Source organism: Nannospalax galili, unplaced genomic scaffold, assembly GCF_000622305.1.
Source record: "Nannospalax galili isolate Female #2095 unplaced genomic scaffold, S.galili_v1.0 scaffold124, whole genome shotgun sequence".
In the NCBI taxonomy this organism is placed as follows: domain Eukaryota; kingdom Metazoa; phylum Chordata; class Mammalia; order Rodentia; family Spalacidae; genus Nannospalax; species Nannospalax galili.
This window is the reverse complement of record NW_008352485.1, coordinates 496572-512864: the sequence shown is the minus strand read 5'-3', so window position 1 is coordinate 512864 and position 16293 is coordinate 496572. Positions and strand designations below refer to the sequence as shown.

At 45.4% G+C, this 16293-nt stretch overlaps 1 protein-coding gene across 2 annotated transcripts in view; it reads left to right on the top strand.

Annotated features, from left to right (window-relative positions):
• Positions 1–16293, top strand: part of Adamts17 (ADAM metallopeptidase with thrombospondin type 1 motif 17) — a 396140-nt gene that overhangs the window by 296828 nt on the left and 83019 nt on the right. For both annotated transcript variants that reach the window (XM_008849526.2, XM_029554310.1), the window contains 3 exons: positions 7345–7502; positions 11433–11592; positions 14156–14291. In XM_008849526.2, coding sequence (XP_008847748.1) covers positions 7345–7502; positions 11433–11592; positions 14156–14291 — 454 coding nt within the window. The remainder of the gene's footprint in view (positions 1–7344; positions 7503–11432; positions 11593–14155; positions 14292–16293) is intronic.

Here is a 16293-nt window from a genome sequence, read left to right as displayed (position 1 = left end):
GTGGGGATATACTATTTTCCAGGGAATGACATTTTTATTCCCAAGAGACACTAGGCCTACATGTGAGGCAAAGGTCACGTTTTACCCTTATTTTCTTTACAAAATCATAATCCCAGTAGTCCAAGAGCTGGCCTAGTTCTGAGCTCAACACATCAATTCTTCCATAAAGTAGTGGCAGGTGCCCAGCAGATAAGTCCTTTGGCTTCCAATCCTGGCTTCTAAGGTGTCCAGCATCCATCTCTGCCTGACCCCATTTCCAGGTGCCTGGGAGAAATAGAAAGGCTTTTTCCATCTCTGCTGTTCTGTGGAAGTTTAAAAATGACAAAGGGTATCAGAATCTGTTAAAATCCCTAACATCTAAGTCCCAGAGTAAAAAGGAACTCTTCACTGGAATTTACATTAGGACCAACAAAAAATGACTAATTGATGCTGCCCAGGGGAGGGAGCATGGATAGTTGTCCCTACAGCTCGGCTATCACAGCCTACATACCACATATGCAAAGAAAAACAGTGACTTCCTTATTAGTGGCCCCTAGTCACTGAGCTCTGATGTGCTTTAGAGACTTGACCCCGCCCCCTGCCCAATGTACCACACAGCATCACTAGGCTAGCCTCACAGGTAGCACATGGAAGCTCCAGGGGGCTTAGGTGAATGTACTAATTCCTCACTCCATCTGAATCCTCTGTATTCCATGAAGCCTCTCAGAATTGCCAGTGATGTCCAATCAGGACCACAGACTGACCAGTGGAGGCAACTTTTCATTGGCACACGCTTCCTAAGCCGCCTTCGTGTGCACTTCAGAGAAGCTGATCTCTGCCGCAAGGGAATTGGTTTAAATGTCTGAATGACTTAGCTCCCCAGAAACAGTGCTGTGCCTGCATAGGAGCCCAGAGCCAGCCTTGGTCCCCTTATCTTATCCAGAAACATAATCCCAGTATTCTGGGCCCTGGCACATGGACAGTACAAGCCTGACGGTGGTCCACGCTTGTTATGTTTCTAAAGTCAGTTCCAGCAGACCATGTTTCCACTCAGGGCTGGGTGCTTTGGAAGTCAACCCAGTATAATTCTGAATTACTCTCACATTTGCTGGGAGCAGTTCCTGAAGAATTTCACCCCACCTACCTTCAGCCCGCGCTGGCTGGCTTTCTGCTCAAAACCACCTGGAATAGGAAATGCCTCCACAGTTTGTATCCATGGCTAAGAACAGAGCTGGCTGAACTCAGAGTGGAAATAAAAGAAGCTGATGCAGTGCCAGGAATAGAAGTGGGTTGACTATGGGTCAGGTCTTCCAGTTGACTCTAGGAGGGGGAGAACTGCAAAGAATCCCACCAGCCTTCCGCATCCTCTGGGCCAGTGGAAAGCAAGTAGGCAGCGGGGAAAACCCAGCTCTCCATCCACCGCTCTGACAAGCGGTGCCTCTCCTTGCTCCATGGAATGCTGGTCATCTTCTGTTAGAATGCCTAGAAGTCTCAAGATGGTGGGTAAATGATGCTCAGCATGAGATCTTGTATTCTGGGCCATGTAGAGGTTTGGTTCTGAATCTGTCTTGCACTGCCTAGCAAAAAGTCTACCCAACTGTTGAAAGGCTTCACAGCAAAATTCACAAAAGCATGTTACCGTTGTTTTTCTGGACCATGGTTTGGGACATACAGCCTCTGACCCAGGCAGATGCAGTAAGGGGAAATCTCAATGAATCAGAACTCTAGATTTTGTAGATGAAATCATGCTGCTGGTAGAATCCAGTTCTCTTTGTCATGAACTTTCTTATTTGCCTGTAAATCAAAGCCTGTGTGATCATTTTGATCACCATTTTAAATCTTCTCTGGGTCCCCAAATCCTAATTTAAACTGCAAACTGAATGATCTCAATATGCTTGCAAAGAGGTCTTGATGTCTAGGGGTGTGGGGGTGTGTGGGGGGTGCAGGTAGCAGCAGCTTCTTTAAGGAAAACCACATCATGCACAGGGCCTTGGAATGAGCTCCTGTACAGAGGAGCAGCCCTCTTCTGCAGACCTCTCCCTGGGCCACTCCTAGAAAGCAGAACAGCTCCTGCTAGCACCTAAAGAGACAAGATGTGACAGCCCCAGCAAGCCATTGGATCACTGGACTCTGTGTGACAGCTGCTTGTTTGCTGATAAAAATTATCATGATGTCCCAACAGATTCTGAGATTGCAGTTTCACCCTTTAAAAGGAATGGCAAGTACTAAATGCTTGATTTTGGCAGAAAGTTCTGATCTTCCTACATGGAACGTGGGAACTTGTAAACCTTGCATCTTGCTAAGTGACTCCCACCCAAATCTAAAGGGTTGAAAGCCATCCCCATGTCTCCAAAAGCACTGCCCTCCTGCTTCAAATTCTTCTACTGCTGAGATACCTTGATAGAGCATACACATCACTGTCCTGAGGACAGGGTGCTGGCTGTTTGCTGGAGTCCAAGCAGCAGTGGTAAGGTGGTATTTGCCTGTCTGCAAGTTCATGGCCACCATGGAGATAGCTACTAGCCATTCTTAGGGCACCAAACTTTCTTCTTTCTGAAACCAGAACTACTGCCTCCTCCCTATACTTACTCAGAGCTGTGACTCCCAGTTTGGCACTGTGGACCAGCACTTCCAAAGCCAAGATAGTGACCTACAGAACCCCCTGGGTGCTGTGAGAGTCAACTCCTATTCCCAGATGGCAGTTAGACAACTTGAAACCTCCGTGGCGAGGGTGTTTATACCTCAGATAGCAATACACACCATTGTCAGGGCCTTGTTTTCTAGAGCTCCCCCAGGGACCATGCAGATTATTCTATTAACTGTTCCCCCACTCAAGCATGGTTTTTATCATCTCCAAATGTGTCCTCTTGCCCCTTTGTAGCCCTTCACTTGACCTCCCAGATGTTTAACCTTGGCATATGGACCAGGATATTTTTTAATTTATAATTCACTAAATCACTTGCAGCATCTTACAAAAAGGGCTGGAGAAGTACACACATAAAACCAATGGGAAAAGCCACCTGGGCAGGGGATGACTGCTGGATGGGAGCAGAGGCCCAAGTGCATATGCCAGGCCCACTATATTTCAGGGATGCTGAACCTTTGCTGACAAGTAGCTGAGGTGACTTCTTAGAAACCCATGAGTGGTTTTCTTCTCTGATCTGCTCTGCCCTTATCGTGACTAAGTAATCTTTATAAGCCATCCTCCGTGGGCACATGTGACAGACAAACCCAGTCCTCAGTAACTGACAGCTTCAGACTCTGCAGGATCCGGGTGCTTCAAATGATGTGCCAGGAACCTCCTGTCCTGACACCCTTGTCCTCTCTGGGGGCCTTATCCCATGTGGTGGCAGATCAGGCTTATGTCTAGGCAATGTGTGTGAAGCAAGCTGCTTCTGCCTCAGGTGAATGAAAGTCCCACCAGGGTTAAATGGTAGCATAAGCATGGAGCTGGCAAAGTTAGGGGTCAGACATGTGACTAGTGGGAAGACATTCTCCTAAGAGAAGCTCTGGGGCCCATCTCTTAGCGAGGGAAAAATAAGGAGGCAGCAAATGCCCTAGCACTTGGGCTGGCCACTACACCAGAATGGGCCAGGACATGACCTCTAGACTCCTGGCCTAGAGCCTGGATGGATGAATGGGGGGCAGTCAGTGCATGTGGGAGTCTCTGGCTCAGGTGAGTTGAGGCAAAGAGAGAGGTGTGGCCCAACTCTTCTGGCCTGTGTGTGGAAAATGGGCTCCATGGAGTAGCCCAGGCATGACAGTGGATGGCACTGCTTACTCCAGAGTCTTCTGCCCATCACAGTGACAGCCACTATCTGCCTCCTTCCTGTGACTGACCTCCATTCTATCCCTGTTTTCCTAGGCAGACTTGTGGAAACAAGGTTGCCTTTACCTTCCCCTTGCTCCTCCTCCCCAGGCCCCACCACAGGTCTATTGCAGCCTCCTAGGGTCAGGAGTCAGGGCCCCACTTCCAGGCCTACCACAGACTCCCACAGACCCCTTTTACCCCCATTTGCCTTACTACCTAAATTCACAGGCTACTTCTTCCAGGAAGTGATCCCAGTTGCCTGTCCCTGTCTGTGCTACTGTTATACAGCACATGAAGCTGTCATATCAATCACCTGTCTATCCTCCAAACTGTGAGCTCCCTGAGAGCAATAAAGAGTGCTCTGTCTTGAGGCCCTAGGCTCCAGAAAACACTCAGACTAGGGGGAGAGATCGGCAGGGGTGCCCTCCTGTTCCATAGCATCCTCAACTTGCTCCTTATTAGAGGACCTTGCCCCCTGTTTTTCCTTCCTGCTACTTCCCACCAGGCTACACTGTGTCTCAGAACAACTGTATTTGAACATGGGCAAGAAGCTATGTTCCAATCCCCCAGAGAAGGCCAAAGACAAAGAATACCTCCATCACCTTCACCTGAAGATGAGAATGCCAAGTATGTTAGCCTTGGTCTACTGGGCTTAGAGCTCATCTCTACAGCTGCATGCTGAGGTCTTTAGGCAAGTTCATGAACTTCTATATGCCTCCCGTTTCTTCATCTGTGATATGAGGAAAATAATTCTGAGAGTTATTGGGAAGGTTAAATGGGCAAGAGTACATGAAGGAGCTAAGTGGTAACAAGGGCTTCTTAAATAGTGCTCTGCAGGTATTGGTGTTAGAATAGCAAAGAAACTGAGCGGTCCCCACAGCCTCACCTCCTCTTCAGTAGCCAGAAAATTTCAACCACAGGTAGAATGTCTCTAACAAAACAGATTTGGTTCCAAATGGCAGAGTGATCTCTTTCCTAAGCCTTCCCTGGAGTCTGGGAATCCTCCAGCTCCTGTGCACAGCCCCCACGCCCAGGCATGCACCCCACCTGGGTGTCACCATGCTGGACAGCAGCCTGCCTGTTCCCCTGGGTAGGTACCTGAACTTGCTTCTCCACTCTGTTTTTCAGGACCATAGCATCATGCAGACCAGGGAACTGAGGTTAGACCTCCCCTACATTCTGCTGTCTTAGTTGGCTATCTTAACATCAGGCTTTTGACCAGTCTTAGCTGATAGATTTGGTTTCCACTGACCCCCTTTAGGTCTCAGTATCCAAAATTGGTGGTCAGAGTGGCATTTAGTTTCTGATCTCAGCAGGCAGACAATGGGAAATGTAGTGGTCTCTCAATTTGACTATAAACTGGGGCCCCCAGAGTGACATGGAGAAGTCTGGGATGTCAAGGCTCTAGCTCTGTAGAGAAGGTGTATGGGAGTTTCATTCTGGGGAATATCACCTCTTGTCATCTGCCTCCTGCTCACCCAAAGCAGGTAAGTCTTAGGGATTTGCAGGGATTTTCACTAAATAACAGCAAAAGAAAAGGAAGCCAGAATTTCACTGCAAAAGGCTCTCATAAGCAAGAAGGCCAAGACTCGAGAATGTGCTGTGGAAACAGCAGCATGTGGACGTCATCTCCCCCATAGGCTTTACACCAAGCAGAGGTGGATGTGAGGGGACCCGAGGCCACAAAACTACAGTGTGAGTGCTCAGCCAGCACCCCACCCTGGCAGCTGTTGGATGTTATCACCACATCTGTGCCAGGGTTTCTATGCATAAATACATAACAGAATAGTATTATTTCCTAAAGGAACATCCACTTTCCCAATGTGTGGTATCAGGTCCTCAGACAATGCTGGAGTTACGTTACCTTTCCAGATCCCTAGGGAGGGAACAGTAAAATGTAGGATGAGTTCATTTTTCTTCGTGGTTAAATAATACTTCATTGCGTATGTGTAGACTGCTTTTTCTGTACCCACCCATCCCCAACCCATTCACCTATTGGCACCTAGGCCCATTCTGTATCTTACTTGTGAGTAGTGCTACAGTAAATGCAGTGTCTCTATGGTGTGCTAATTCCATATCCAATGGAATACCTGGATCATATGGTGGATCTGCCTTTACTGTGAATTTTCCATAATAGCCAGAGAAATGTACATTCCCAGTCACAACATATAAGAGTTCCTTTTTTCCATATATTTGCCAACATTAGTTATGTTTTATTGGTAATAACCATAGGGTGAGATAATTTGCATTTCACTGAGGGCTTATGATTTGATTTGGGGTTTTTGTTTTATCAGGCTATTCATTCATTTGTTATACATTTTTTTACATATTTATAGGCCATTTGTATTTCTTTTAAGAAATATCAAACTGGTTATAGTGGTTGGCAGAAGGATTGCCATGAGTTTAAGGCCAGCCTGGGCTACAATGTAATATCCTGTCCCTGCCTCAGGAAAAAGTCTAGGGTTGTAGTTCAGTTGGTAGAATGCTTGTTTAGCATTCACAAAGCCCAGGGTTCAGTTCACAGTACCACTGGATGTGGTGGTGTCCAACTATAACCTCAGTACTAGAAAGGTAGTAGCAAGAAGATCAAGTTCAAAGTCATCCTTGGCTACATAGGGAGTTTGAGACATGCCTATGCTAAAGACCCCGTCTCAAAATAAATACATAAAATTCTGTTATGATCATTTGCCTATATTTTGCCTGTCATTTACAGCAAAGTGGGTAGAATGACAGGACATTTTATGACATGAAATAAGAGAGACACAGAAAGACAAATGCTGTGTGTTTTCTGTCATATGTAGAAGTTTTTAAAAAGGGAAAACTGGCTGGGCGTGGTGGCGCATGCCTTTAATCCCAGCACTTGGGAGGCAGAGGCAGGCAGATCTCTGTGAGTTTGAGGCCAGCCTGGTCCACATAGTTCCAGGACAACTGAGGCTACAGGGAGACCCTGACTCAAAAAGACCAGAAAAAAAAGGAAAGTCACCTGAGTATAGAGGAGTGCTTACTAGAGAAATGTTCCGGAGGATTACTAGAGAGATTAAAAAGAGAAGCTGGGTCTCTTCAATGTGTGTTTTATGCACATATTCAACTCTCACCCTGAGCCTCAAAATACATGCAATTAATACTTGTTAAAACTTTTTAAATTCAAATGAGTGGATGGATTTTTCTAAAGCTCCAAAACATGTTTTGAAGCATTGTACATATTAAAGTAGAATCCATTCATCAGGCAAGAAACCATCCATAGCCATAGGTTTAGACTGGGCCAAGGCTGTCTCTAGCTTCTGGTACCTCCCACAGTCCCACTATTAGGATTGATTCTGAGGTGGGTAGCCATGTTGGAAGATATACCATCAGTCTCCACAGCTCTCCCTCCCATGAACAGGGAGTACTTTGCTTCCTGTAAGCCATCCTTCTATCCTCAGAGCCCAGGTAGACTCCTGCCTTCACTTTAGACTCCTGCCTGCACCCATGGAGTCAAGGTCTCAGACTCAGGCAGGACCCTCTAAAGACAGGCAGGATGCTCCTGATTTCTCAGTGTTCAATTTCTTTTCTAGCTCTCAAAGACTCCAGTAAAAGATCCATCAATAGTGACTGGAAGATCGAGCTCCCCGGAGAGTTCCAGATTGCCGGCACAACTGTCCGCTATGTGAGAAGAGGCCTATGGGAGAAATTTTCTGCCAAGGGACCAACCACAGCGCCACTGCATCTGATGGTAAGTTGCCAGTCCTACACACTTAAGTTTATCAGAGTCCCTTTCCCTACCACCTGGGTGGAAAGTGGTGCCTTCCTGGGAGTTTGTGAGGCTCCCTGATGCTCAGGCCTCTCCTCTGTCTTTTATATTATTTTCATTCATGTATTTATTTATGTGTTTATTTATTTGTGTGTGCACACGTATGTACAGCATTATTGCACCAACATTACAATTACCTGAACAAAAAGCCCAACTCTTAAATTTAGTTTGTAAGAGTGGGCCCAAACTCAGAGAGAACTTGTTCCCCCAGATACCTCTTAGAACCACCTGTCTCCTGGAACTGTTGATGGAACTGTCTTTAGAACCCTTTTTCTCTGGAACTGTTTCTTCAAGTCAGGCCCCATCCACAATTTTATTCAAAATGGTTTCCCCAGCTTCAATTAGGGAAGTACAAGTTTGGTTCCACTCTCATCTTAACAGAACATTCCATCTTTTCATCCCTACTTCTAGAATATTCCATTCACCCAAGGTCACGAATCCTTCCCAATCTCCACTATGTGTAGTGGAGATGGGTATGCTGCCTTTTAGCACTTTGATATGCTAATTCTCAAGCACACCCATATTCATTCATTCATTATCTTCTTAGATGGAATACAAAATTAAGGTTTTGAGGAAACAAGATCAGGTGCCCAGGTCACAAGTCACAAGAGCACCTGGTTGCTGTGGTTAATTAAAAGCCATTAGTCCAGATTATGTCCATTTTATAAAAGTCAATCCTATACATATACATGTGGTGTTTTATTTTTATTTTTTGCGTGTGTGCATATGTGTGTATGTACTCATGGGTACATGCATTATGCACTCAGATGTACATACTCTGTGTGTGTGTGTGTGTGTGTGTGTGTGTGTGTGTCCAGAGGTCAGCACTGAATATCTTTCTTCAGTCATACTCCATGCTTTATATTTTGAGACGATCTCTTGCCTAACATGAAGCTCATCAATTTGGCTAGAGTAGCTGGCCACCTGTCTCTACCCCAACTCCTAGTGTCAGGATTACACACTCACACTGCCATACCCAGCTTTATACGTGGATGCTGAGGATCCAAACTCAGATCCTCATGCTTGCATGGTATGTGCTTTACTGGCTGAGCCATCACCCTGCCCCTTCTCCTCCTGATTGGCCTTATTCCTTCCACCTTTACAGTTCCTCTTCTGAACCTTCTCCCTGGCTCCTCACCAACAGAGCACCTAGCTTTTTCAGAAGGAGCTGCCTCCAGGAAGGACATGTGCAGCTACATGGGTGGCTGCTGGGACAGCTTAATAGCAAATGGCCATGCTCAAAATATGTTTACACATTAGACGGCAGGACACATGGTGCTGCCCCATCACTGAAAACCTCCATTTGAAAGTAAACTGTTGATACAGTGTCTGGTCTAGTACCACTTAGATTGCAAGACTCAGCTTAAACCCAGCACTGGGGAATCAGGAAAGAATCATATCTCATTGTGAAGTTACTCCCCAGGTGGTCCTCAGAAACCTGAGAGCTTGGGGCTCACTGTGATGTCATTGTTATCTGTTATTTACAGGAAAGTCCACGCTTAGCACTTAGACATGGGCCAGGTGTCATTTTAAACACTGTAAACCTCTAGGGAAAGTCATGCCACTGTTTTCTTCTTGGGGTCTGAGAGAACTCATGGATAATTTGTGACAACACACTATTATTGATCATTTGGGGGGAGGTGCTGGAGATTGAACCCAGGGCTTTGTGCATGACAGGTTTGTGCATGATTGCTGATTCTGTGTCTCCTGAAGAACAAGGTTTGTGGTAGCTTGAGTACCTGTCATCAGAGCATACACTGTTCTCAGTTTCTGCTGGTTTCTCCTTGAAAGTTCTTTTTACTCATTAAATTGTGATGCCTGGAGAGCTGCAGCTATTTGAGATCACGTGACACTCAGAAGATTCTCTGACTACCACTAGCGCCAAGTCCTGAGTATGGCCTGGTAACCCCTTTCCAGTTTCTGCTGCAGCAAAAACCAGCCAGCTTCCATGTGTGCCATAAACTGAGGGAATCTGCCAGTGCACGCTAAGCCTAAATCCACTGCATACATTTCTGCAAATAGAGCTCTGGGATTTAAGGATCCATTCCAATGCCATTTCTCCAAGATGAGATATTTCCTAGTGAAAGTCATTTTAAAAAAAAAGTACCCACAGCTATTCCAAGTTCAAAGCAGATATTCAGAGGGGCAGAGAAGGCCAGACAAGTAAGACCCGTGCAGAAAGACCAGCTGTTACCGCACAAGTTCACCTTCTCTGACAAGCACTGAGATGAGTATACGTCTCTTCTTTACCCAAAGTTCCTATGAACTGCGTAGATCTTCAGTCTACTGAAGCCTGTGCACAGCCTACAGCTGTTTATACCATAACAAAAGTCAGAGAAAGTAACTCCCAACCATCTGGAGTTTTTAGCCTTTATTTAATGTTAATTGTTTTTCTCTCTTAAAATGTGATCAGTCCACATCACTTTAAGGTTTTAAACCTACAGATGAGAAATGCTCCTTTGCCCTACATAGGAAGCTACCATCCCAGAATTAGGATGTACACATTATTTGCAGAATTGGGGCACCCACAAAGTCCTAGAGACCAGCATTTGAAACCAATTATATACATGTATACACAAATCATACGTGGCTACGAAATTGCATGAAATTGGTTTCATATGGATTCTCAATTTGCCAGTCTTATTCCCACACTAAAATAATAAAGCTCTCCTTTATAGACAAGTTTAGTTTACCTGGGTTTTTTTTTTTTTAAACTGGAGGCATTTTTTTCCAAGTGCATGACTGCAGGTCTATTTGCTGGGAAAGTGGACATTTAAGCTATTATGTCTGCTTCTACAGTCCCTGCCCCCATCCTGCAGATCAGCCTTGAAGGTTCAGGAAGGCTTGGAACACTTGCCTCCTCTCATCCGACTCATATCCAACCTAATCTACCCAAGCCTAGTCAGGCAGGCTATGCATTTTGCCTTTAGCTCTTGCTGGCCCCTTCTCCCAGATCTCTGTGACTGAAGATGAACTTTCTAGCTGCTTAGCCCCAAGGATACTCACTGGTCTACCACCAGGCCACTTCCATCTTCTATAGGACAACCTACTTTGCATCGTTGTGTCTACATAACTAAAGCAATGAAACACCTGCTGATTTGACAAGGCTTGTCTGCCGCTTGCATTTCCAGGCACAGTGTAGACCCTCCATTCTGCACCCTCACTAGGACTTCAGATGCAAGGGTTCCCCAAGCTACAGCATGGCTCCCCACAGGAAAGCACAAATACCTCTCCACCTCCACCCACCTTCAGTGTTCAGTCCTGAGCCATGCTTCTGCCTACCCACAGGACTAGTCATCATTCAGGCTCCATGGCAACACCAAGGTGTACACAGCATCAGTATCCCAAAAAGAGGTGCCCTAAATTCCTCTGCAGCAGGCCATTATCATGCCCTTGAGCCTGATTTACCCAGTGTACCAACTGCAGTGTAGAACTGACTAGGGATGAAGACTGGAGGGCAGAGCTCATTTTGAAGGCATGGAGTGACGCAGCTTGTCTTTCTAGGGGAAAGCAGTATGTTTGCGCCTTTCTCATCTGTAAGGGTGGACTCCCGAGTGAGCTGACAGGAATGTGGACTCTGCCACACATTGCAGAAGGTTCACTGCCCCAAATTCCTCAAGTAAACAGGTCTTCTCTGGGGTAGGAGAGAGTAGGACTCAGCAACAATAGTACGCATTCACCATCCCTGACTGAGTCCTAGGAACTGGGGCCTGAGACAGAGGAGCACCCTTAGCTTGAACCTACTTTGATCTCCAGAAAAGAGTTGACTATCCCCTAGTAGAGATTTTTCATTCTACAGTCTGTGGGTGTTCACTCCATCTCAACACAGCCTGCATTTTCCTGTGGATTCAGGTGCTGTTATTTCATGACCAGAATTATGGAATTCACTACGAGTATTCCATACCTGTAAACCAGAGTGCCGAAAATCAAAGTGAGCCTGCCAAGCCACAGGATGCTCTGTTCCTCTGGACCCACAGTGGCTGGGAAGGATGCAGCGTTCAGTGTGGAGGAGGTGAGCAGGGGACATGGGGAGCTGTTGTGCAGTTTTGCTAAAGAAGTGTTGAGTCTAAAGCCTTCTGCACCAGTCCACACCATGTGGGAACAGAGAGCCCAGGCTTCCACAGAAATTTAAGCCCTAAAAGCCTCTGCAGAACACATGGTGGAGTTGTCACAGCTCCCATGTGTTTGTTAGTGGGCTCATACTGCTACTCTAGATTTACAAGTAGAGTTGCCCATCATGTGTCTAGATGGCGGATACAAAAGAATAACCATAGGGATAGATAGACTAGACCTCCAACTTGGTGGAATGGCACCAGATGATGTCCTCACCCACACCCAAGTACCCTGTTCTTTCTGCCACCTCCCCAGATAGCAAAATCCTCTGGATTGAGCAAAACACAAAGCATAAGTCCTGACTCTACAGATCTGCCCAACTTCCGCACACAACCTGCCCTGTCTATTTACAACTGCGTGTTCTCACCTCTAAATGAGATGACACCTCTAATTCCACCATAGAGATGGCAGGATGGGCCAAAAAGACTGTCACAGTGCAAGAATCAATACCAGTAAAGGTGGCATGTTTACTACTGGGGCATTAAGTTGCCCATGTTCCAATAAATTATCCCCCTACTCATGTTCATGCAGATAACTAACATTAAACTCGGGGTCAAAAAGGATATCAGATTAGAAGCATGGCATGTTGGGAAGAAGGATTTCAGTGAGAGAAAGAAAAGGGATGAAAGAGGATAATGGGAGGTAGAAATGACCAAAATTCAGTATATACATACGGTAAATTGTCAAAGAACAAGATAAATTTTAAATTTTTAAAGATTTTAAGAAGGAGCAGATGGAAACTATTCTGCACTGCTAGCCCGCAATCCCTCATGCAGTATTATTTGTTACCTCAATACGGTACCTACACAGTAGAGTCATGAGAGATGGGACAAAGATTGGTAGGTAACACAGTTAGGACAGAGGATGACCGGGACTCTGGATCCCAGCCCAGAGAGTGGGATGGCAAGATAGAACCCACCTATCCCTGCTCTTGAGTGACAAAGTGACCACTAAAACTATGTCAAATACATCATTTAAAGGGCTTGACTCATTGTCCATAGGTAGAAAACAGCCACCATGTGATCAAGCCCTTCAGTTCCTTCCTCTCCATCTCAACTAACTGCCCACAGTATGTTTTCAAATGTTTTCTCCTGCAGCCTGTGGCAGTTGGCAGAGCATCTGAGTGCCACCATCAGCCACACCTTTTCCTGGGAAGCCTCCTGTTCCTTGGTTCTTCAGTGGCCCCCTGTGCTGATGGCACAGCAGCCTATGCCTCTATCTCTAGCTGTGACCAGACTTTCCTCTGGACCAGCCTGCTGCAGGTGAAGCCCATCCCAGGGGAGCCATAGCAGGCAGTGCTTCCCTGGGAGCTCTGAGCTGCCACTGTCTCCACATCCTTGGTGGCAGTCCCTTTATGACACCAATGATTTCCAGCTCCCTTCACCTGCCAGATCTGCCAAAACTGAAAGCTAGCTTCAACAGGTCTGTGCTTTCATATTCATCTGAGACTGTATTTGTGGGCCTTAGCTCAAACACTGTGGCTCTTTTAGTCATCTCTATCTGACAAATTCCTTAGACAACTGACCCCACAAGAATCTAGGATCCACACTGTTGTACTTGACTCCCTGTTAATCTCTTTGATCACTCTTCTAAAGCCATAACAATGACTATAATACAGTAACATGAAGCATTGGCCCCCTGAAGTTCCATTCCAGGTACTTCACAGGTATTCATTCATAACACTGGAGCATCTGAGGCAGAGGGAGGTGAAGCAAGCTGACCCATTTGGAGAAACTGAGTCACTGAAGCATGGCAGCCAAGTGTTGATACTGTGGTGACAAAGCCAAGAGGAACCCAGACAGCTGGCCCAGAGGCCACCTTCCTAACTGCCAGTGCTCAGCCTCTCCCACAAAGTTGTATTCATTGTGTTTTGGGTGCTTAGGGAGCATTCAAAGGAAGACTAATGGGTTTGCAAAGCTGTCCAAGAGCATGTAGCACTGAGGCATTGGTACTAGTAGGCTAAGTGGACAAGTGCATGTCAACTCTGTGTGTCCTTCATACTGGCCACCCTGCTCTTCACTTCTTCCTAGCCAGCAGCGGTCCTGGAACAAACAGGTAGCCAGACTCTCTGGTGAAGGCTGATTTACAGGTATTTAATTGGGACCAGATCTCCATAGAATTTAAATCTCAAGCTGCAGATCAAAAGATTGTCAATCTTTAGTGGAAATAGACCTGAACCAGAACTTTGGCCTCAGTAAATCCCAAGCTGTCCAAGGACACAGCTGATCCGAGGTGCTGCTTCTTTCTGATCTTGTTCTAAATCTTTCCCCACACCACACTGCCCTGCCAAATCTTATACATTCCATCCCTAGGATTCTAGTTCCTCCTCTTCTTTGACAACTAATACTATCATATTACAACAGCCACTTTAAACGGCACACTGATCAGTACTTCCACCCAAAGAGCCCTCAAGGAATAACTGTACGACCTTAGTTTCTCAGCTCCTATGGTTTGGTTTCCAGGGGAACGCAGAACCATCGTGTCATGCACAAGGATTGTAAACAAGACCACAACCCTGGTGAATGACAGTGATTGCCCCCAAGCAAGTCGCCCTGAGCCCCAGGTGCGAAGGTGCAACTCTCACCCATGCCAGTCACGGTAAGTCACTGTATTCTGTAGCTTGGACCCACCAGGTCTTGGGAGTAGCAAGGTGGATGAAAGGATGGTGATACATAGTTAATAATATTTAACCATTCTAGGCCACATTCTGGTGTTGTTGCTGAGTGACTTTTGCTTGCTCAAGATAGTTATGTTGCTTAACAATGGGAGTAAATTCTAAGTACATCACTAGGTAGTGTAATGTTTATTACACATGCAGTCTCTATGTGTGGTATAATTTATTGTTCCTAGGACATGATGAACAAAATATAATATTAATTCAAGCACAAAAGACAATGCTACAAATCAAAAAATGCAGTAGGAATGGGATAGGTGAGGCTGATGCTAGTCTGACAGCACAGACCTCTACAGTGAACAGTACATGTAAATAGGAGTGTGCTCTACCAGCATAGTAAGTATATGGACCAGTAACATGATCATTTATCATCGTCAGTATGGTACCCTAATTCTGCGTGTTGAGGCTGGGGAGATGGCTCAGTTTGTAAAGTGCTTCCTGCACAAGGATGAGGACCTGAGTTTGGGTCCTTGGCAGCCATGTAAAAGATGTGTACAGCAGCATATTTTCTGTAACCCAGGATGCTATGAGGATGGGCAGAGACAGGCAGATCCTCAAGATTGACTGGCCAGTTTAACTAATTTGTGTGCTCCGGATTTTCCAAGAGACTGCCTCAAAATAAAAGAAAAGGAAACTGGGAAATGATAGAGGAAGACACTCAAAATCATCTCTGACCTCCACGTGAGCACAGGCAAGTGCTCCACACACATATGTGCACACACATGCACACACCCCACAAAAATAAACAAATGTGTGAACTACACTTTTATATGAGTGACAGCACAGTGGGTTTGTTTCCTGTAGCGCCACCACAAACGAATGATGTAATGCACTGCGACACAACAGAGACACAACCTCACTGGCTGACAGGATGACAGTCTTACAGAACAACTGCTGCATGTATGGTCTGTTATTGATTGAACACCATGGAGCAGCACTGTTCTGAATAGCCATCTTCTAAGCCAGAACACTGATGGAAATAAATAGTTCTATCTGGAAAGCACTTTGCAGGTCATGACTGACAGCATCTCACAGAGTAAACAATGCTGTTGGCATACATTTTTTTAAAAAATATTTTTTATTAATTTGAGAGTTTCTTTTTTTAATATTTTATAAATTTTTTTGTGTGTATGAGTGTATTGTAAGCATGTATGTATGGGTACCTGGGTCATGAAATGCCCATAGAGATCAGAATAAAGCATCAGATTCCCCAGGAACTGGGGTTATGGACAGTTGTTAGCCACCATGTGGATGCTGGGAATCGAGCCTGGGTCCTCTGCAAAAGCAGTCAGTGCTCTTAACCACTGAGCCATCTCTCCAGACCTGAATTTGAGAATTTAAAAAATATTTTATTTATTTTTAAATTAATTTATTTAGAATTTCATACATGTATATAAAGTATTTTGATCAAATCCATATCCACTCCCTCCCCTCCAACTCCTCCCATATCGCCCCATCACTTTTTCTGACAACTTCGTGTACTCTTCTTCTTTAATTAATTTATTTTTATGGGGCTTTTTGGCTACTCTAACATTCCCCCTTCTGAAGAGTTAACCCTAAAATCTTTAAAGGATTTTTGACATTTTTGGCCCAAGGACATTGTAAGTTTTAGCCAAGAAACTGGCTTGGGGGGGGGGGGCTTTTTACCCTTACTGCCTAGCAAATTCCTCCCTCCTATTCTTATCACACCATCCTCTGAAGAGGTTACCCAAATTGCCAGTAGAGAATTGGGACACAGACTTCTCTAGCTTCTTCCATGCTCAACAAGGATGCAGGGTAAGGCAATTGAAGTACCCCTTCAATGGGTCTGCTAAAAGACTCCCAAATTGCATGACTCTTATCTCAAGGAGGAAAAGAAAGTCTTTGAATCATGAATAGGAGGTGTGAAGGAGAAGTAAAGGCAAGAGTAATTAGCATTACAAGTTC